Source organism: Rhinichthys klamathensis, unplaced genomic scaffold, assembly GCF_029890125.1.
Source record: "Rhinichthys klamathensis goyatoka isolate OS25496 unplaced genomic scaffold, OSU_Roscu_1.1 h1tg000368l_1, whole genome shotgun sequence".
In the NCBI taxonomy this organism is placed as follows: Eukaryota; Metazoa; Chordata; class Actinopteri; order Cypriniformes; family Leuciscidae; genus Rhinichthys; species Rhinichthys klamathensis.
The window spans coordinates 848,444-871,347 of record NW_026606876.1 but is presented as its reverse complement, the minus strand read 5'-3'; the positions used below and the strand labels follow the sequence as shown (position 1 = coordinate 871,347).

The 22,904-nt window shown below is 37.9% G+C and overlaps 1 protein-coding gene and 1 long non-coding RNA gene across 2 annotated transcripts in view; both read right to left on the bottom strand.

Moving 5' to 3' along the window:
• Positions 1 to 492: 492 nt before the first annotated feature.
• On the bottom strand, positions 493 to 3,448 carry LOC130069449 (uncharacterized). The gene is made up of 2 exons (XR_008803762.1): positions 3,318 to 3,448; positions 493 to 1,078 (listed from the first exon to the last, which is right to left on the bottom strand). It is a non-coding gene; the product is annotated as an uncharacterized LOC130069449 (long non-coding RNA).
• Positions 3,449 to 16,016: 12,568 nt separating this feature from the next.
• opn7b (opsin 7, group member b) overlaps positions 16,017 to 22,904 on the bottom strand; it is a 140,813-nt gene continuing 133,925 nt past the window's right edge. Inside the window, exon 6 of the mRNA XM_056233327.1 lies at positions 16,017 to 17,202. Within this exon, the coding sequence (XP_056089302.1) occupies positions 16,711 to 17,202 (492 nt within the window). The 3' untranslated portion in view covers positions 16,017 to 16,710. The remainder of the gene's footprint in view (positions 17,203 to 22,904) is intronic.

The following is a 22,904-nucleotide window of genomic DNA, read 5'->3' as shown; positions in this document are numbered from 1 at the left end:
AGGAATTTAAACTATGAAAATTACAATCGTGGCTTGCTGTCAGATGATACAGACCTCAAAGGGCATTTCATTACATATTTCATACAAAGAATATTTTTGTTGCCATTTTTTTAATCATGCTGATAATTTTATTTATTTCATTTAGTTAATATTATCTTCTAACATTTAAAATTGTAAATATATTTAAACAATCATCAACAGGTTCAATTATGACTTATAAAATCAGTTAAATGAATTAAAATAAAAAATCAAATAAATTTACATTCTTTATTGTCACTACAGCATATACACAAGTATCAAAGTGAAAGTCTTGGATGCGATTATGTTGTGACAGGAAAGACCAGAAGCCACAAAACATTAACTGCATACTATACATGTAATGCACAGTATTCTCATAATATACATACAAAATGCATAATTACAAAGATTTTTAAGGAAATAACCCATCTCTGTGAGTCCATAAGACAAGTGGATTGTAACCCATGTATGACAGTTGGTCGGAAGTGATTTTTAATAGTTAAAACAGTTTACATTATTAGTATTTTTCTTATCCTATTGTTTCACTTCAGAAGGCATTGATTCATCCACTGAGGTCGCATGGACATCACGGTCACTGTGTGTGGTTTTTAAAGCATCTTTAGGACTCGCAGAGATGGATTACTTTCCTTAAAATCTTAATTCGTATTTATCTGTAGAAAGAAAGTAAAATGCATCTGGGACAGCATGAGGGTGAGTAAAATAAGTGAGAATTTTATTTTTGGGTGAACTATCCCATTCATATGCTGTTGGTATGCTAATCCATGATCAGCATTGACTAATAAGAATAAACTGCAACCTCTTGTGTACTTGTGTTTGTTTTAATCTAGAGCTCCAAATAAATTAAAATATTTGCTATTTATTTTATAATATTAAAATAAAATACATCAGGTGTTTGAAGATCAGGATCCTAGTCATTCAAAGGTGAAATGTCTGAACAAAGTAAGATTATTGTCTGATGGAGACAGTTGATCTCTGGTACTATCACTCCATCCTCTGTGTCAGCATCAGGATTTTGTTTATGGAAAAGTTGCTCAACTCCCTGGAAAATGAGAAAGGAAATGTATTATAATCTAACAATACAAACTGCTTTGAACTCCCACATGCAGTAACAAGTTGCAGACTTAAAATAATATATTTCAAACAAATTATATAAATGTTTTAAGGGATTTTACAGTACTACATATTTACCTCCGAGTCATGCACCATTTATCATCTGTAATACTGTTGTGTAACCAGTAGATGGCTGTATAGCCCTATAAACATTTATCCATGGCCAACGCATTCTCATCCCAAAGCGTAATATTTTGACTCTTTTGCCAAAGCGTCTATATCCAACGCATATGGCACCCTTTAGCGTCAATATAACACGCTTCGGTTTTGGGTAGGTTTAGGTCTGGGGTAGTGTTAGGGTTAGACCACTAGGAGGCGCCATATATCTGCGTCTCATATGATGCTAAAGGGTGCCATGTGCGTTGGATATAGACGCTTTGGCAAAAGAGTCAGTATATTACGCCTTGGGATGAGAACGGGCTCCCATGGCTGTGTATTCCCTAGTTGCTGGATGTTTTCAGTCATAATTACTTGCATGTATTAGGTTTTGCATTTGGACATACACTCATCGGCCACTTTATTAGGTACCCCATGCTAGTAACGGGTTGGACCCCCTTTTGCCTTCAGAACTGCCTCAATTCTTCGTGGCATAGATTCAACAAGGTGCTGGAAGCATTCCTCAGGGAGTTTGGTCCATATTGACATGATGGCATCACACAGTTGCCGCAGATTTGTCGGCTGCACATCCATGATGCGAATCTCCCGTTCCACCACATCCCAAAGATGCTCTATTGGGTTGAGATCTGGTGACTGTGGAGGCCATTTTAGTACAGTGAACTCATTGTCATGTTCAAGAAACCAATTTGAAATGATTAGAGCTTTGTGACATGGTGGAAGTAGCCATCAGAGGATGGGTACATGGTGGCCATAAAGGGATGGACATGGTCAGAAACAATGCTCAGGTAGGCCGTGGCATTTAAACGATGCCCAATTGGCACTAAGGGGCCTAAAGTGTGCCAGGAAAACATCCCCCACACCATTACACCACCACCACCAGCCTGCACAGTGAAGGCATGATGGATCCATGTTCTCAGTCTGTTTACGCCAAATTCTGACTCTACCATCTGAATGTCTCAACAGAAATCGAGACTCATCAGACCAGGCAACATTTTTCCAGTCTTCAACTGTTCAATTTTGGTGAGCTCTTGCAAATTGTAGCCTCTTTTTCCTATTTGTAGTGGAGATGAGTGGTACCCGGTGGAGTCTTCTGCTGTTGTAGCCCATCCGCCTCAAGGTTGTGCGTGTTGTGGCTTCACAAATGCTTTGCTGCATACCTCGGTTGTAACGAGTGGTTATTTCAGTCACTGTTGCCCTTCTATCAGCTCGAACCAGTCTGGCCATTCTCCTCTGACCTCTGGCATCAACAAGGCATTTCCGCCCACAGAACTGCCGCTCACTGGATGTTTTTTCTTTTTCGGACCATTCTCTGTAAACCCTAGAGATGGTTGTGCGTGAAAATCCCAGTAGATTAGCAGTTTCTGAAATACTCAGACCAGCCCTTCTGGCACCAACAATCATGCCACGTTCAAAGTCACTCAAATCAACTTTCTTCCCCATACTGATGCTTGGTTTGAACTGCAGGAGATTGTCTTGACCATGTCTACATGCCTAAATGCACTGAGTTGCCACCATGTGATTGGCTGCTTAGAAATTAAGTGTTAACGAGCAGTTGGACAGGTGTACCTAATAAAGTGGCCGGTGAGTGTATATTTATTATTAAAGACTATTAAAAATTCAACATTTTTTGCATTATTATTGCTCAAATATGGACACAGAAAAAGCATTTTGTTGCATTTTGCATAATAAATATTGCGCCCAGGGTGATACTTCAAAATAATTGAGTGTTTACATATTATGAATAGAGACGTGAAATGTGGTCAAGTCCTGTCTCTCCTCTTTTAAAAACTCTGCATCGCAAATTAATCAGCAATTGGCTTTACATTGCTAAAGTTGAATCGGGCAGTGATTGACAGCGCTCTGGTCCAATGGCATCGGTCATTTTCTGATACAGTACTTTTTGTACTGTAGGCTACAGTACAGATGCTGTACAGTACTCTAGCCCAATGTTGTTTGGGGTGGCAGGGGGGAAATATGATCTAATCGAAGACTGTAATGTAACCGTATGTAACGTTAGATAAACAAGTCATGTAATGATCGGGCTAACTTACCAATTAAATCAAGACGACACTGCTGTATAATGTTATGGGCTCTCACTGAGCTCTAATATGCCTCTCCACCTGAAAAAGCAAGTACTGTATTATAAATAGTATTAGTTTAGTATTAATTAATAAAAAAAATAAAATAAAAAAAAAATCTGACTTACCATGAGTAGGCTATCCAGTATTCTGATATCGACGATGACAAATTATATCATTTGTCTGTACTATTTCTTCTATAAGAAATCATCTCAACAATATAGTGTAGCAGTATATTAATACAGATATAAACTTAATATCACCTAAATGAAATAGAAAGCTGCGCTTACAGACGCTCACATCCACACATGTAAACGCAACACTGACGTCTTCACTTCCAGGTCAAGAAGCTGTCAATCAAAAACTAAGTAGCCAATGAGAACACACTGCTACTAGCCCCGCCCCCACGAGAGAATTGTGTCAGAACAGCGAACGAAAACTCAGGGAGTGTAAACGAAAACTTCAGAAGCGTAAATGAAAACTTCAGAAGCGTAAACGAAAACTCTGGAAGCGCATTTGTAAGTTTAGATCAGTAAAAGAAATATGAGGAATAGTTAGCAAAACATGCAGTGTATTAAAAACAAAGTCAAAAAAATTGCCTGCGATTCATTCTTTTTCAGTTTCAAAGATATTTTATTCAGTTTCAATTTATATTTTCATTGATTTCTTGAAAAGTTACGTTCATTTTTATCGGCACAAGAATAATTCCATAGGCAGATAACTAGATGATAAACAAACAGCAAATACGGATAGTGATGTGACATTTGAACCGAGGCGTCGGAGCTTGTCGAGAAAAATGTGCGTCCCAGATGAAGCCGTGATTCGAGGCTTGTGTTGTTAAAGTCCCTGTAAAGGCAAATCTAAAAAAAAATTCTAAACCCATTATAAATGTTAGAAATGTATTGATTAAACATATTACAAAGACTGTGAACTGTGAAGTACTGAATTGTGGAGTTAGACCGTTAAACAGTTTTTCACCATTGCTATTTTCCGGATTTTTTTGGGCGGGGCTAAAACGGGGCTCGATGACGCAATGGAGCCGCTGAGCTCCTGGACACGCCCCTACTTGATGACGCACTGGAGCCCCTGAGCTCCTGGACACGCCCCTACTTGATGACGCACTGGAGCCGCTGAGCTCCTGGACACGCCCCTACTTGATGACGCACTGGAGCCCCTGAAGCTGGCCCCTCCCCTAACAATAGAGCACATTCGCATCAGTTCGCCGCTCAATCGCGAATTACTGTCAGTAGTTACTACAGCCTACAGTTTGCTAGCTAGCTATGCCTTCGACACGGAAATGCTTAGGCTACTACCCTGGATACGATCATGTACAAAACAGATCGGTGTCTTTATTTAAATTTCCTAAAAACGATCACATCAAGAAGAAGTGGATTAATTTTGTGAAGAGCCAACCTTGATGGAGAGCTGAGGATCACAGCCAACACCCGCCTCTGTACCGATCATTTTACACGGATAGTTTTATAATCTTTCGTCGGAGACAACTGGGATTCACTGATAATCCGCTTTTACTGGTGAATGGGGCCGAACCGACTATCTCCCGCCTCGGCCTTCATCTCCCCATCCCGAAAGCAGTACCACCTAATATCACCGATGTCGGCAGCTTTCCCGCGAGTGGGCGTGGTTTCAGCGCAGCCAGTGGACACGCCCCCACAGCGGACACGCCCCCAGCGTTTGAGAGCAGATAATACTGCTCATTTTTTCAAGATTTCGATAGCTTATTTTATGTACTTGCCAGGCTTTTTTTTATCATTCAAATTTGGCTGGGTGGCTAATAACACACTTTTCTGTGGTGTGACAAACTCAGAACACATACTTAATTTTGACTTTACAGTGACTTTAACGTGAAAATCACGTGACTAATGACAAACGAGGCCTCGGTTTGTGTGAAAATCGGTTCGGTCTGAGCAGAGCCATGGCTCTGGGTCTGAGTGTCGCTTCCGGAGAAAAGGGGTTCGAAACTCGCGCCACCTTCTGGGTGTTGTCAGGAGTAGAAGCAGTTGTAGTAGTGTCAGAGAGTCAGAGAAATATCATTGGCATTGTTGTTATTGTGTCATATGTGTTCTGTATATTATTACATTGTATCAGGTTAGAATACTTATAGTATATTGTTATTAATAATTATAGTAGCTATAGTCTTGCTATATTAAAGCTCCAGTCCGTAACTTTTTTAAGTTATAAATAATCCAAAATAATTATATTAAAAAAAACGTATTCTGCCAGTGGTCAAAACTATCTGCTTGCCATAGCTAGATTAAAAACGGTTAGCTTGTAATAATGATTTTAATTCCAGTGGTACTGGTGGGTTTCCGCGGGAAATTCGAGCATGTCTTTGAGTCATTACGTCACACCCGTACACATAAAGAAGGAGTTTCGGCTAGCCGGCTATACTGCGCGTGACGAGATGTTTAGATGTATAGGCTTTTCTCGCAGCACTTTACATAATTAAACTTATGGCATCCAGAAAGATCCAAACAACAATCATCAGTGTCAACTGGAGATTCAGCAGTTATAAAACCCAAAAGACTTCGTACTTCGGATTTAAGGTGGCTAGAGAAAGAGAAAGAAACCGTCTCATGCGAACACAAGGATTTAAACATCGGCGGGGCTTTTGAAAAGTGCGTGAACTCCGTGTTTTGAAGGGGTTCAAAACGGAAGAAGAGACGGCTTTTTTCTGCTGAACAAGTAAGACATTTCAATAGTTCAATCGTGTAACAGTACGTTTTCTTAATTCACACAGTTATGGAGTTTCCTTTGTTGTGCCTTTCTCGTTTTGCTATTATGGAGAATATGAATTCTGAACTACACAGGTCTGCTAACCATAAAACACATTAAATGTAACATTAGTCACGCAATGCTGATGTTGTTAACATGAATAAATTTGAGGACAAAGTAGGCTATAATTTGCACGGTTGCTGTAAATCGCGTTGATTAAATCTAACGAAGCTTATCATGTCGAATGCTTTTTCCCCCTTAGTTGGTCAGAACAAAAATGGATGTTACTTACTTGTTCAGAAGACATTTTCTTATGAAAATTCTTATGTTGGTCAAACTTTCAAAAAGTGAATCTGTGATTCTGTATGCCAGTATCCACACAGCGCGGTGACTGACAGCAGCACTCGCCTCAAAGCACTGTGTTCATCCGCGCTGTTTCATGCCGATTTACAACCCACGTAAAGATGATAATTCCGCGAATCACTGCAGTTACAGATTTCGAACAGAGAGATGGCGACAAAGAGGAAAAGCTACGGACTGCAGATAACATTATTTGGATTGCTTTGGATTTTATAAGAATATCAGTCTGCTCAGGTCATTGGTTCAGAATGAGTTAATTTGTCTGTTACTTCTTTGTACAGTAGCTAGGTGTCACTAGTGAGCAATGCTGAATGAAGCTTCAAGTAATGAACCTTTGGGTGAAGCAATGGGCTGCGAGGTCTCCGTGGTTCAGGAAGCCTCATTTTGCCATCACTAAATACGGAATCAGAACTTTTTCTAGACAATACACTTGACAGGATACTCACAAGAAATGATAAAGGTAAGATAATGAACCGGCACAGGACAGCAAACACAAGGGGATTAAATGGGAGAAACTGATAATGACAGCAGGTGACACAGTTGAAACAATAATGACTAACGAGGAGAACAAGGGGGCGGGGTTAAGTAACGAGACAACACAAGCACATGGCCCAAACAAAAGGCCATGTGCTTGCCAGGGACGTGCACAGACATTTTGAGGGGCAGGGGCTCAAGTGAAAAAAGGGCACTTCTCATAATTACGTTTTTAAACAAAAAAGTATATGTAACACAACTCTGACTTTTTAAAAAAATGTATTAAAGTTAATTAATTGTATCTTCCTCAAACTCACGCAATTGTTTCATTTTCAAAAGATGTCTACAAAATAATCAGTTCACACAGAAACCATGGTCTACTTAGTAATCATATGTTAATAAAGCAGCATATGCCACAATGTGCATGTTTTCTATGCTACTAGTTTCAATCAAGTAGGCCTATATATTTGATACACCTGATGGTGACATGGACTTAGTTTCACATTTGAGGGACGACTGTATCATCATCATCATCATCATCATCATCAAATAAAACCTTCAAAATCCACATTTAGATGGAGTTTGTAATAAACCTACTATCCTCCATCTGTTTGTATCTGTAGAATTCTTCTAAATTCACCAATTTAGATTTCTACATTTCAGGGGGAAAGACTCTTGATGTATGTAAGTCATTAACTTTAATAATAAAAATTTTAGGCCATAAAAGTCATAAAAACGTCCGTAAATTGATATGCTCATTCATTCATTATCGCGATATAATTTTTCTCGATAAAACGATATCAAGTTCGAGTCAATATCGTCAAAACTCGATATCAATATCGAGTTCGATAATGTTTAGGCCTATGTGCCAAAAGCGGAACGAAACTCATTTGAACCGCACGCGCCTTACAGAAATCCGCTCGGCTCAAAGTCCAAACGGCAGCGCAGCGGGTGTGTTCACACCGAACGCGAATTTAATTATTTGCGCTAGTAGATTACATACAAAGTCAATGCAAAGACGCGAATAGATGCATCATTCGCGCTGGGCGTTGCGAATGACGCGAATTGGGCGACGTGTTTGCCGCGAATGTCTTCCGCGCAAGTTGAAAAATTTGAACTCAAGCGAATGTTCAAGCGTCTAACTAGACGCGATAGACGCGTATTTGACGCTCTATTCGCGTTCGGTGTGAACACACCATAAGCAGACGCGTTTACTCTGATTGGCGCTTCAGAGAGGGATCGCTTCAGAACTTCTGAACTGATATTTAGATAGACTACACTATTCAATAAATATATTTGTTTGACAGGGAAGCTTTCTCTCCAGAAATAAAAAGGGCAGGTGCTCAAGCCCCTTTTGATGTCTGTGTGCACGTGCCTGGTGCTTGCACACAAAACATGGGTCTGTCATGATCCTGCCTCAAGACTAGAGAAAATCAAGGACATGAGGGCAGAATCATGACAAAACAGAAACGTGTTGAAACCTTTTACACACTAATGTGTTATAGTTACACAACTTGTGTCAGATATGTGTTACATGTGACTGCGTCATGAGATCACGTCACACACACATAACTTGTAACGAAGATCATTAAATGATATGATATGAAACACATTTACATACATGCCATTGCCAAAATTACCCACAAATAATGTTTTTTTTTGTGTGTTTTTTTTGTGGTGCAAAAGCTCAGAAAAAGGAGGCCTATGATCAATCAGATCCAAAAAGAAATACAAAACCTGTGCTAATTGAAAGAAAACAAGTTGGCAAAAAAGATTGAATCCAATATTCCGTGATAATTTAGAGTAATGAGAGACTTATAAGTAATTTTTGTAGGAGGGAACACGATTTTGGGGAAGTAATTATACCCAGGGTGAGCAAAGTCAGTAAGTTTTAGTAAAATGCGATAACGTTAACTAGCATCTTCGGGAGAAGGTCAGAATGACCCGGACACAACCTGAGGGTTAAATAAGACAAAACACATCATGGAATCACATAAAAACATAACAGGCCTTACAACAACATGCAATTACATGTGATATGAATATTTTACATTCATGAGATATAATCAATATACAATATCAGCTTTCCGATGTTCTGTATCAGCTTTCTATTCAAATTAAGTCACACAAAGGCTCAGTTAAATGCAGGGATGTGGAACTACCTATCTGCAAAGTGTGGGAGACTCATTTTAAATCAACCTCCTATAAAAATACAATGGACCTTATAAACAAATGTCAAGGTAGTCTACATATGGCATATCATTTGAAGGCATAACAATTACATGTATAAACTAGGGCTGTCAAATGATTAATCGTGATTAATCACATCCAAAATAAAAGTTTTTTTTACATAATATATGTGGGTGCACTGTGTATAATTATTTTATATATATAAATACACACACATGCTTGTATATATTTAAGAAATATTTTCATGTATATACTGTATATAGATTCAGATATAATTTATATTATATATAAATATAAATATTTTATATATAAATAATATTTTTTTCTTAAATATACATGCATGTGTGTGTATTTATATATATATACAAAATAATTATACACAGTGCACCCACATATATTATGTAAAAAAAACTTTTATTTTGGATCTGATTAATCACGATTAATCATTTGACAGCCCTATTTTAAACAAACTCGAAATTAGAACTAAAATGTTGCAACCATGAAGAATTTGGGGGGCATTCACAAGAAACGTCTCGGTTACTGTTGTAACCCTCGCTCTCTGAAGGAGGTAACAGAGACATTACATCGAAAGACTGACGTTGTGGGATCTCACTTGGGAGTACAATCAGGGGTGAGATTTGAATGGCAAGCCACTCCCTCAGATATATACGGGTATATAAGTTTTCCGGCAGAGAAGAGCAATACTGGATGGTCTACAAATTCCACATTCCAAAGGATCCTAATGCTAGGTATGTGGTTATTTATTTATTTTCAAAAATGTGAATGTCGCAGTTAGGCATTATTTGTTTGTTCGGTACATTTCACTGTGGTTTCTTTGGTAAATCAGTCGCAATTTTGGCGCAGGCTTTGCAAACGGACTTATTGCCACAGTAATGCCACAACATGTAGTAACCGTTACATTGTGCACAGCAAAAACTCCAGTGTTAAATTAACTCTCCTGGGAGTTTAATTGGCTCCACACTCAAGAGTGTTAAAGTGTTAACATGAGTGTTAAATGAACACTGAAGCAATGTAAAAGTCAATGAGATAATTATGTGATTAATTGAGTGATGATTGACCATTATTGAAGACACAGATGTTAACAAGTAGAATCACCAAAAGAGAAAATCAAACATTGTAAGTCACCATTATGGTGATCCGTATTTGCTTTAGTTGGGCTCTTGACCCTTCAATTATTAACATTAGATTCAGTTTGGGTGCTGTAACTGAGTTATAATAGCCAGATGAACAAAAAGAAAAGGTGATCTGGTGGTGTTGGTTATGTTTTGACATAATCTTCATTTGACCTGAATCACCAAACTCATATAGAGCTTAGTCTCTGATTGAGAATTATACTGTTGATAACAACATCTATGTGATTCTACTGCATAAGGTCAAGCTTTTTTAAAATAATCCAAAGGATTTCTTGAAAGCTGTTAAGGCCTACAATTAGAATCAAGTGGACCAATTAGTAGAATCAAGTGCAAGAACATCATTAAAGGGGAAGGCTTTATAATCTATATATAAAACCTAAAAAAACTGGTCTGGTTTTGGAATAAATATTGAAAGATCATCATACAATGATCAACAGAACCAACGATTCCATTTGAGAAAAATAACCTCATACAGAACAGATTTAAAGCATGGTTATGGACATGTTTTGAGTCTATTTTGCTGCTTCAGGGTCTGGAAAACTTGTCATCATAATTTCACATTATATCAAGAGTGCACTCTCCAGAACATTTTTGCTCACTGTTTCCAGCTGGTGGAATAAGCTCCACGCATTCATCCAGAATGCAGAAACCCTGACAATATATTAAAAAAAACCTCATCTATTCCAAGAGCATTTAAACTCATCATAAACAAAATAAACAAAATCATTTTCACTTTAATCCCTTCCTATTCTAGTTTATGCTACTCCGAGCAATGTCTGAAACTTTGTATTCTGAGCACTTCCTGTGTTTATTTGCCTCTTCACGATGAATTGCTTGCTGTATTCCTCATTTGTAAGTCGCTTTGGATAAAAGCGTTTGCAAAATTAATAAATGTATATGTAAATAAATGAGGCCATCTGTAAAAAGGTTGAAGCTGTATGTGAACTTGCAGAACAAGAAGTTGTTTCTGTCAAAAGGAGACAATACCACCTACGAAATATAAGGGTGTATTTATTTTTCCCAAAGACAACAATACAATTTCTGTAGATATTTTTATAAAAGATAACAAAAAGGTTTCAAAGCAATTTTGTGTTATTAAATAAATTATAACCTTCACCCATTAATTCTGTCCGTGAAAAGTTGATATGCCCACATGTTAAAAAGGGGTTTACTTATTTTTTCATAACACTGTATGAGTTGGCTTATTCAAAAATGTATTATTTTACTTTCATTGCGACAAATCAAGAAAGCAGCAAATCAATAAAACTTTCTGTCAATTGAAATCTCCACGCTGCATCAGATGTTGTAACAATATGTAACGTGATTGCTTCTGGAAGCACACGTGAAATCAGTCCAATGGCATGGTGGGACGTCATCCCGTAGCATGTGACGTCATGACCAGGAAGCTATAAAACACATCTTGACCAATCAATGTCAGCTTCTGTGCCTTCCGCAATTGTGAATTGTCTGTCATATTTATTGTTCATTTGTCCCGTAGTCATCTCAATGCATTTATCATAATATGGTGAGCAAAAAACGTTTTAATTCCCACTCTACATCATGGGTGGGGATGCACCTGATTTATGTGTCGTTTGTTTGGGAGCAGAGCATGCACAGTCAGCTTTCGAAAGGCTTCCTACCTAGCAAAGCACAACCTCCATGGCGGGACCTTCCGTTCTTTCCCGATCTCCGCAATGAAATAAACTGTTTTCTGCCCATGTCTCCAGCCTTCAAGTTTCAAACTACTGGTCAATATTGGGGTTGAATGATCAGGGGTATGGAAGAGACACTCATCAGCTATCTTTCCCCTAACCCTAACCCTAACCCCCTGACTTTGCATCATGCCTGAAGGCCCAGACCTTACCCACCAGGCGATGTGGAATAACTTCAGCCTTGGTGGGTAAGCCGTACACGTCAGCAGGTAAGGGTGGAGAGTGTCTGCACACAATGTCCATCTTGCAGGCATACCAGGCTGGCCTGCTTAAGGACCTGATCTGTCTCTCTGTGCCACGGGCAGGGCTACACTAAAAAAAATGATATGTTGGCTTTACTTAACTTTTTAATGTAAACAGGTTCCACCGGTTCCACATACTATGTTTCGTTAAAACAAACATAATATGTTCATGTAACTTCAACATCATGGAATTTGGTCATTTTAAGCGACCCAATTAAACTCTGAGCTAATGAGTTAATTAAGTGAATAATTGAGTGATGATTGAGCATTATTGAAGACACCTGATGTTAACAAGCAGAATCTCTGAAGGAGAAAATCGGAATGTTTAAGTCACCATTATGGCGATAAGTGTGTGTTTTAGTTGGGCTCTTGACCATTAACTTATTAACTTTAGATTTTGTTTGGTTGCTGTACATGAGTTATAACAGCCGGATGAACAATGAACTGAGGAGATCTGATGGTGTTGGTTGTGATTTAACATAATCATTATTTCACAATCATTTGACCTCAATCACTGAACTTATATTGAACCCAATTTCTGAGTTAAGTTTACCTTACTGTCATTGTAGAGCATACTATGTTTAGCCTTTTCAATGAAATTCAAATGATCAAATCAAGAAATAAAAAATAAACTTCTTAAAAAATATCCTGAGTAGGCACACACAAACATCAAGAATCAGCATATGAATCTCAGCAATGGTGACAAACAGATCATAAGCTCATTATTTATTCATGCAGCAATGCATGATGGGAGCCATGAATGAGTTTTGATTGGTGGCACCCAGAATGCACTGCAACATGCTTTATAATTGTCACCATTGTTGAGATTCACAGGCTGATTCTTGATGTCTGTTTGTGCCTACTCAGGATATTTTTTAGGAAGTTTCTTTTTTATTTATTGATTTGATCATTTAAATTTCATTGAAAAGTCTAAAAATAGTATGCTCTACAATGACAGTGCTGCTATTATTCGTAAGGTAAACTTAACTCAGAAATTCGGTTTAATATAAGTTCAGTGATTGAGGTCAAATGATTGTGAAATAATGATTATGTTAAAACACAACCAACACCATCAGATCTCCTCAGTTCATTGTTCAACTCTGGCTGTTACAACTCATGTACAGCAACCAAACAAAATCTAAAGTTAATAAGTTAATGGTCAAGAGCACAACTAAAACAAATACTTATATCCATAATGGTGACTTAAACATTCCGGTTTTCTCCTTCAGAGATTCTGCTTGTTAACATCAGGTGTCTTCAATAATGCTCAATCATCACTCAGTTATTCACTTAATTAACTCATTAGCTCAGAGTTTAATTGGGTCGCTTAAAATGACCAAATTCCATGATGTTGAAGTTACATGAACATATTATGTTTGTTTAACGAAACATAGTTATGTGGAACCGGTGGAACCTGTTTACATAAAAAAGTTAAGTAAAGCCAACATATCATTTTTTTGAGTGTATAGGCCGATCCACAGCTGCTCTGGTGGCCAGGGAGAGACATCTTTGGTTGAATTTGTTAGGAATAAAAGAGAAATATTTCTCAATGGGTCCTGCAGACTACAGAAAGAGGTTCCCAACTACAAACTACAGTTTGGTTCCCGCCCTCCTCGTTTCAATGGGATTTTACCCACAGTGGTTGGTCCCGAGCAGCCTAAGGTGATTGAACAAGAGGTCAAGTCTCTTTTGGTAAAGGAGGCCAGAGCTTGTGTTCCTCCTCCAGAGAGAGACTCCGGGTTTTACAGACAGTATTTCATTGTTCCAAAGAAGGATGGAGGGTTGCGTCCCATATTAGATCTACAACAGTTGAATCGGTCTCTGAGGAGATACAGGTGCGAGATGTTAATCAGACTTAAATCAGATCCGAAGACTGGTTTGTCACAATAGATCTCAAAGACACATACTTCCACATATCCATCCTTTCTCATCACAGGCCTCTCCTAAAGGTTATGTTCCGAAGGTTCCCACCAACATGGCACGACCTATAATCTTTCAGGCCTTTTGCCCAAGTCCCTTTCAGACGATGGTCCAGGAGAAGCTAGACGTGCTGTGTTCAGTCAGAGCACTGGATGCTCATGTCCACAGAGCTGGCCTGTGGCGTCAATCAGATCAACTGTTAGTCTGCTTTGGTCACCCAGACGAGGTTCCCCAGCAAGTACACATAGAATAAGCAAGAGGATATTTCTTTCTTGCCTATAAGGCGTGCGGACAACCTTCACCTATGGCTCTCAGAGCACATTCGACTACAAATATGGCGGCTTTGAAAGCCTTATATACAGGAGTTTCCCTGCAGGAAGTATGTGATGCAGCGGGCTAGTCCTCTCTGCACACATTTGTGAGGTTTTATAACCTGCTTATGCCCTAGATGTGTTCTCGCCATGATTCACACTAGGACAGGCACTACTCAGTATGGCATAGTGGGTGTAAACATTCCCATAGAATCAACACCTGACGCAGTGTGGAGTTCCCTTAAAAGGGAACTTCTTGGTTATGACCGTAACCCTGTGAGGAGAACTAGATGCTGCGTTGCGCTGTCATACTTCACTACATGCCTGTGATCGACTTGCTTCGGCCAATCACATTTTTTTTTCACAATGGGGGTAAAAGTTTTATGTAACTCATACAATGTTCTACTTTTTTACAGCTTTGATTTATTTGTTTCTTCAAAGTTGCACTTTGTAACTTTTTGTTAAAAATTATCAAAATTTAAAGAATGAGTCAATACACCAATGACCGAGTGGGATGTTTTTCAGGCGAAATTTTGTATGATGTCACTCATCGGTACGGGTCTCGTCATATCCATTAATAGAGAAAAGTTTGTCCTGCTACTTTGATACATGTGGGAGTGGCTGAGGTTTGTTGTCTCAACGAGCGAGGAAGGTTGACATGGAGGATGCTAAATCTCAAACCTCAGGGAAATCGCCTGTTTAAAATAAAATGCTGAACCGAGGAGTTGCTGCTAGCAAAAAGAGAACGCGACAGAGCTCGTAATAAAACTATAATCAAGATTGACTTAGCTTTTCGGAGATGGTGAGAACTGAGGGATTAAAAAAAAATTTACTTAAAGTTTTCATTACTCAACATTTGATTCTATTGAATTGATAAATTGCCATGTGTAGCTTTCTAACAGAGGTCATTTCATCATGGTTGTTGTAGTTCTGTGCTGGAATTTATTTTCAAGGAAGTACCGTGTCTGTTAATGGGTAAAGCTACAATAACGTCTTCAGCTAGTCAGCTTAAGATCCTTTCCATCTAAACTAGTTATATCTCTTAAGCCTAGTAGTGAATGTTTTATGAGAGGTGGGATAACCATATTCATTCACAGTCATGCAGAGCTTAAGCACAACCAAAACAATGTTCTTCCGCAAAATTCATGCCATTTTGTTTTTAACCGCTAGAGGGCCAAAAGTTACATAGTGTACCTTTAATAAAAATATTTAATTGATTAATAAATAAAGGGTACATTCGTGGATATCATAACATTTTATACTTAAATATCAAAATAAACAAGCTTAAATTCTGTCTAAATATAATAGTGTATTTTCAGTTCCATTCACATGTGGAAAAGACAGATTCCATCACTAAAACTGACATTTATTATCCATAATAAATCACTTGCATTTGAGGCTTGATTTAAATAAATAAATAAATACTTAAATAAATGCATAGGTGGTGAGCTCATGCACTGATAACCAATATCCCACTGGAAAAATCATGGGAATGAAGGTTTTCATCAGTACACCAAGAGAATTTAAAGTCATTAGATGTAAAATTCTCACTAAAAGAAAAAACAAAAACAAAACATGCTTTTAAAACCAGTAACTGGCTACAAAAAGCCTGAATGAAAGGTTACCCAGTTGCTTTACAAAATAATAATACAAAAATTTAACATTGTCATTATTTACAGTCATCTTTATGTTACCTTCCAAACCTGTATGCTTTTATTTTTAAAATGTTATTTAAAGAAGAATTTTAAGAATCTTCATGCTGCTCTTTTTCATAGTTCATGGTGACCAAAAAAATCACCAAAAATATCAAAAAGCTCTATAGTACAACATATATCTTGTGTACTTCAAGTCTTCCACAGCCACATGACAGCTTTGTGTAAGAAACACACCAAAATTGAAATCATTATTCACTGATACACTGTAGCTCAAGTCAAATATGGCTCCTTTCGAGGCATACTGTCATGTTGGACCTCAATAACTTCATGAATAATTGATTTTTGTGCATCATTGATATCATTTTTATTATGTTCTATGGAAAAATAATTCATGTATACGGGGTTGGAAGAAATTAGAAAGAGTACAAAATGACAGAATCTTTATTTTTGGGCATATCTGAGGGTGGCATGTATGCCATGTCCAAGTTTGCCATTCAGATTTGCTACCAAGTATGAGACTTTATAGCATACTTATTTCCCCTAGCATTGTACTGAGGTAAAATAATGTTTTATGACTTCCTTCCTTCATGTTTGCTATGATCAGTTTCTCTTCCTCTAAAGGAAGTCGCTATTTATCTCGTTGGAGAGCTGGCTGACTGCCACCTCACTGTGGGCGGAGCCAATGAGGATGCGTGCTGTCCGTTGGGGTGTGATATCCAGGTAATGCCCTGTTTGTCCTTCTGGACAATGTCTGCATGTCTGGGGGCTCTCATTCAGTCCATTAGGGACCCATGTGTGGTTACACTTATCCTTTGTGTTCAGTTTTGAAAGGTTTGCTGTTCTTTTTTGTTGGCTGTCTTTCTGGCACATGCAGGGACAGAGTGTTCTCTTGCATTTTGTGGCATCCCGGCACAAGGATTTTCGGAAGCTAGGCTTAAAGACGAGGTAGACCATTGGGTTGTAGAGGGTGGATGACTTGGCAAACATAGCAGCCAGGGCAAATGCTAATGGAGGTACCAAGTCTGGATCACTAAAGGCCGCCCACATGGATACCACAGCATACGGGCTCCACGCCATCAGAAATCCAATACATACTGCCACCGATAGCTATATGAAGAGGAAACAGACAAAAACATGAAGACATACATAAATACAGATAAAACACATTGTTCCCTGTGGTTTGCACTAGAGGAGGAACAAGGCCCATTAGGTCTGGATGCCCTGGATTACAAGTGGCCAGATCTCCTGCTTTGTGCTTTCCCTCCACTTTTCCTTATCTGGGCTGTCCTGAGATGTGCCTGCTGCTATTGGTCTGTGGTAGGGCTGTCACTTTACGTTCGGAAATCCAACCAACACAAGTTTCAAAAACGAAAATAGGGAATCGATTTTAACAGCCTTTTTTTTTTTTTTTTTTTTTTTTTTTACCCAAAATGTGTTTTAGGTGGACAGATCAATACAGCACACAGAACGTGTAGGATGTTGGAAAATATCAATGTCTTTTCTGTTAACCAAATGCTTTTTAAAATTCGCTCTTACTTCAATGCAAGTGAACTAGCGCGCCGTTATTTGTTGCGGAGTGACGTGTGTGTTCAAGTAAGCCAGATATGAGCAGATTCTGCGCTATACGCTGTATTTAATATATCATGAGGATCACGAGTTGCGTATTTGAGCTAGATCCGCGCAGATTTGGCTTACACGAACTTCCCCAGCAAAGTGAGTAAACATAGAAACGCCAAATTTGCATGTGATTTGACAGCGTTACCCGGCAAAGTTAATTTTTCCCCACATTTGGTGGGTTTCAGGGCGTTAATTTCAATCCCTGAATGTTGCAGTCCTGTTTGTCATTGTGCACGAAACTTCACGCCAATAAATTATCAGAAATATTGCTGACTTGTGCCGAATTTCAGAGCTTGTGAAAACATATCCACATCTCTATGACCAGATGCTTTCTTAACTGCCATTCTCTCACCACTCTCATTTTTGTTGTATGTTTCACGAGTTCTTTTGCCCATATAACGTTAAGCGTATTTGGCTTGTTGTCCGCAGTGGAGGGGCTCGAGGAAGCAGCTTCAACTCGAGCTTAGATAAACCCCTCAGTGGGACTACTAATGCTTTGATGATGAGTACGGTTGCAAGATGCCTAAATTATGTTGGTGGAGTTGGGGAGGTGGAGGGATGCCAAAACAGCTGATGCCAGAGCGAGGTGAGCGGCTGCTTATATGCTCCGGCAGTTCATTGAAAGATTAGATGGGATCACTCCTCCTGAAATTACGTTGTGAATTTCACTTATTTTGTTATTGAGAGGAAAGCACACAGCACATCTTTACAAGCCTTTGTCCTGACTTCATTATCAAACAGATAATAATGAGTTGCATAAACCATGCTCCCGTTCGCCATCTCAGAGTAAAACAGCTGCCTTCTAAAAATCAGCATCCTTAGAGATGATTGGATAAGCCCTGCCCAGCACGTTGATGGGATTGGTTACAAGTTTGTGATGGTGGGAGCAAGGGTGGTTTCAAACTGTGTTTTTGAGACTGTCTTTGGTACACTGCAGTTTTAAGCAGAAAATACTCAGTGGTGTTGACGGATGAATTTGCACATAATTTGTCTTAAAACACCACAACATTCAAAACTTTAACTAAATAACTTCTGTAGTTTTAATAAGTATTTGTGTACAATTACTTCATAATACAGTTTTCACCAGCACTTTAAAGTACTGTTTATTTAATTTGTATCTTTGTTCTCTTGCATTAATGTTTGAACTTTGTGTTAGTGAGGCTAGTATTAGTTTTTGCTGTGATTGTAAATTGGAATTGAGAATTGTGAAATTTCACTGGTATCTAAAATGTTGGCATTGTAAGTTTACATAGGTCAAAAACAACAAAAGAAATAGCTTAATTTATTTATTTTGGGCAGGGACAGTGAATGTTTTGGCTGGGAAAGTAAATATTTGATTAAATCCTATTTAATTTAATGCTTAGCCGTTTACACAACACCGTTTTCAACTAAAAACAAAAACTTTTAATGCATTTTGACCGTTAATTTACACGACAACAGCATTTTGGGAGCCTGAAAATTCTAACTTTTGAAAATGAGATTCAAAGTACATAGTAACGATACCATATTTTGTAAAATACAAAAATGAGAATTTGTGAAAAAGGTAACGTCATGCACGTATGTTCAGTCTACAGGTCAGTGGTGTTTCTTTACAAAGTGACATCACCAGCCACTGGCCGAGCATGAATAATACAGCCTTTTTAACCATTTCAGTCGTTTAGCCGCTTTTACTTTCATTTTGTTGTTATTTTGGAATTGATTAAAGTGATCGCTGGTTCCCACCTCCTTCTTCCCTTATCAATGAACAGTGTTACATGTATATTAATACAGACATCTAACTTCTCAAAAGTCAGATGAGTATTTATCATTTAATTCCTCGAAACTAAATGCAGCCAATGAACCAAGGGTGTGTTTCCCAAAAGCATCGTTGGCCAACTATGATCGCAATTTCAATTGAACTCAGGGCTTAATTTGAGCCGGAACACGCCGGAACATGTTCCGGCACCTCCGACGTTGGATCCGGAACCTTTTTTAATGGATCCGGCACCTCCTGTGTCACTATGGCAAATTAATTACTACTGTTTGTGTAGTGTTCAATGTTGTTATCTGTCTTGTTAGTCTTTATTCCCCATTGAAGTCCAATTTTGTGTTCGCAGTTCCGATGCGTTTTTGAGGTGAATTTTCAGGGTAAAGTGGGTCGCACACCGGACGACCGCGTCGCGCAGCGCCACGTCTTTAAAATTCTAACACATATTCTCTACACACACCGGCAGCGCCATTCGGTGTTGTTAATGTAAATACTGTGTGACTTCACCCTGTGCTGTGCTGCATGGAATATACATTAAGTTTTACATTCATTTACAGAAATCAGTTGCTTGAATTAAAATTGCTGATGTTATCGGATTTTTAGGTGAGATTCTCGTTATTTCGACATAATAACAGGGGTTTTCCAGCATTTAATTTTTTTGGCGGTCACCAAAGCAATTTTTTGTCCCGCCAAAGCCTTTTTTGATCGGTGAGTGATGTAGAATAGAATGACTGCTGCGCTTGACAGGGCGCAACGAAAAGAGAGAGAGAGAGAGAGCGCGTCTCGGCCGCGCGCGCGCACTCTCACGTCTTCAAACAACACGAGCGCTGTTGTTTTGCTCTCTCTCTCTCGCGCGCGCATATTAATCAGAGAGCAGGAAGAGCAATAGCCTATTGCATACTGTGCCCAGAAGGAGAATAACTTTATTACAATGGATTCCTATTTAACACAGATATACATGTTCTTTGCCAATGACAGTGGAAAAATAATATGCCCCCGAACCCAGATCACTTTTGGGACCTTTGTATTTATAAAACCCTGTGTACGGCTATTGCACTGAATAGAAAATTATATTTTTGAAAAATACTATGAATTACAAGGCTGTACAGAACAGTGCACTATTGCAGACTTATATACTGGTTTAATTACATTATTTTAATATAGTCGGTCGGGAACTAAAGTGGGCCGGTCTAAGGTATGAAACTCCAGGGCTGCTCCGGATGTTCAAAGCAACTGTAGCTTTCATCACTACAACGGAAGGCCCGCCTCTCCATTCATTCGATTGGACAGTGGAAAAAAACGCGATGAAGTCGGGCGCTTTTTCCACTCGGAGTTGCTTTTTTTCAACTGCAGAAACGTGAGGCGCAGCAGGCGGTAAAACACGAGGGGCCTGGGGCGCATAAACAGCGCAGAACGCTCACTGCCATAGGAAAACAATTAAAAAAGGCGCCTCTCACTGCAAAAAACACGTTACTCTTACTCTGTACGGCCTTAATCGTGTTAAGAAGTTACAATACATTTGTTACTGGATTAGTTCATCTTTGTTAACATTAATAAAAATACAGCTGTTCATTGTTAGTTCATGTTAGTTCACAGTGCATTAACTAATGTTAACAAGATTTTAATAAAGTTAGTAAATTTTGAAATTGACATTAACAAAGATTAATAAATGTTGTATACGTGCAGTTCATTATAAGTTCAAGTTAACTAATGTTAACTAACAAACCTTATTGTAAGTGTTACCGTTATATTTCATCCTAACACGACTATAATTATATCGAAGTATATGTTGCATTAATTGTATTATATAATCCATATGTAAAATTATAAAATAAAATGATTAAATAATACAATTTAATTGCATCTTAAATACATTTCATACAGTTATACATATATACAGTTAAAGAGCAAGAAAAGCTGCGTTATAGCTTCCGCTGCGAGGTTTCTCTGAATAAAGATTTACGTGTGTGTACAGCTGGCTTCGAGAGCTCTGTAATCGGGGTCTGTATAAAAGTCAAGTCACATTTATTTATATAGCGCTTTTTACAATACAGATTGTTTCAAAGCAGCTTTACAGAGATAACAGGAAAATAATGCAAAAAGTTTGGTAACACTTTATTTTACGACCCGCAAACAACTGCGTAAGTAAACCGAAATTACGGTGTACGTTTCTGTAATTATAGTGTACTTCCGTGTAGGTATAAGGGAACAATATGTTAAGTGTTGGGTAATAAAGGGGTAACAAGCAGATATACAAGCAAATTATTTATAATGTAATTATGTTTAAACTAACAGGTACCTATTCTGTTAATATATTCCAGGCAAAAATTGTACGTCTGTTGTATATAAAAGTTATCATCACATTTCTGGCAAAATATGTACAGTGTGATTTCAAGATTATTTCTGTTCTGTTTACAGTTTGTGTTGATGTAATTTCAACATTGTGATTGTTTATTGTTAAACTTGTTTTAATAAATGGTTTTGGTCTAATTGTGCTACTGTACTTTTACAATTTAGAAATTTGTTGATCATGCTAATGGTGAAGCTAGGTTTGTCTGTTTCAGCATACTGGTTTAATGTTGTACTTACCCTGTAACTACACAGAACAAGGAGGTAACAAGCGCCACTTTAATTTACAGCCCGCAGGAGTTACACTTATCCTGTAAAAAACATAGTTGAAACGGGTAACAAACACTACTTACTATGTAACAATACGAAACAACACCATTCGCACAGTAATTACAGAGAAAGGTAGGGCCTACTCTTATTAAGAAAAAAAAAAAAAAAGAAAAAAACGTTTTAATTACACAGTATATTTGCCCTGACATTTAAGTGTCATTGCAATACAAAGTGATAAGGTAAGTACTACATGGTACGGTCTAAATTAAAATCATAGCAGAAACTATTTTTTTGACTTAACATTAAGTAATCTAGTAAGAAAAGCCAATAAATTCAATTTTTATCATACTGTGCTTACATACATTACAGCCATATATATATATATATATATATATGTTTAATTTTCAACCCACAGATGTCACAATTACCCTGTAACATTGCACAAGAACATATTTTGCCAGAAATGTGATGATAACTTTTATATACAACAGACGTACAATTTTTGCCTGGAATATATTAACAGAAATGGTACCTGTTAGTATTAAAATAATTACATTATAAATAATTTGCTTGTATATCTGCTTGTTACCCCTTTATTACCCAAAACTTAACATATTTTCCCCTTATACCTACACGGAAGTACACTATAATTACAGAAACGTACACCGTAATTTCAGTTTACTTACAAAGTTATTTGCAGGTTGTATATCTGCTTGTTACCCCTTTATTACCCAAAACTTAACATATTTTCCCCTTATACCTACACGGAAGTACACTATAATTACAGAAACGTACACCGTAATTTCAGTTTACTTACAAAGTTATT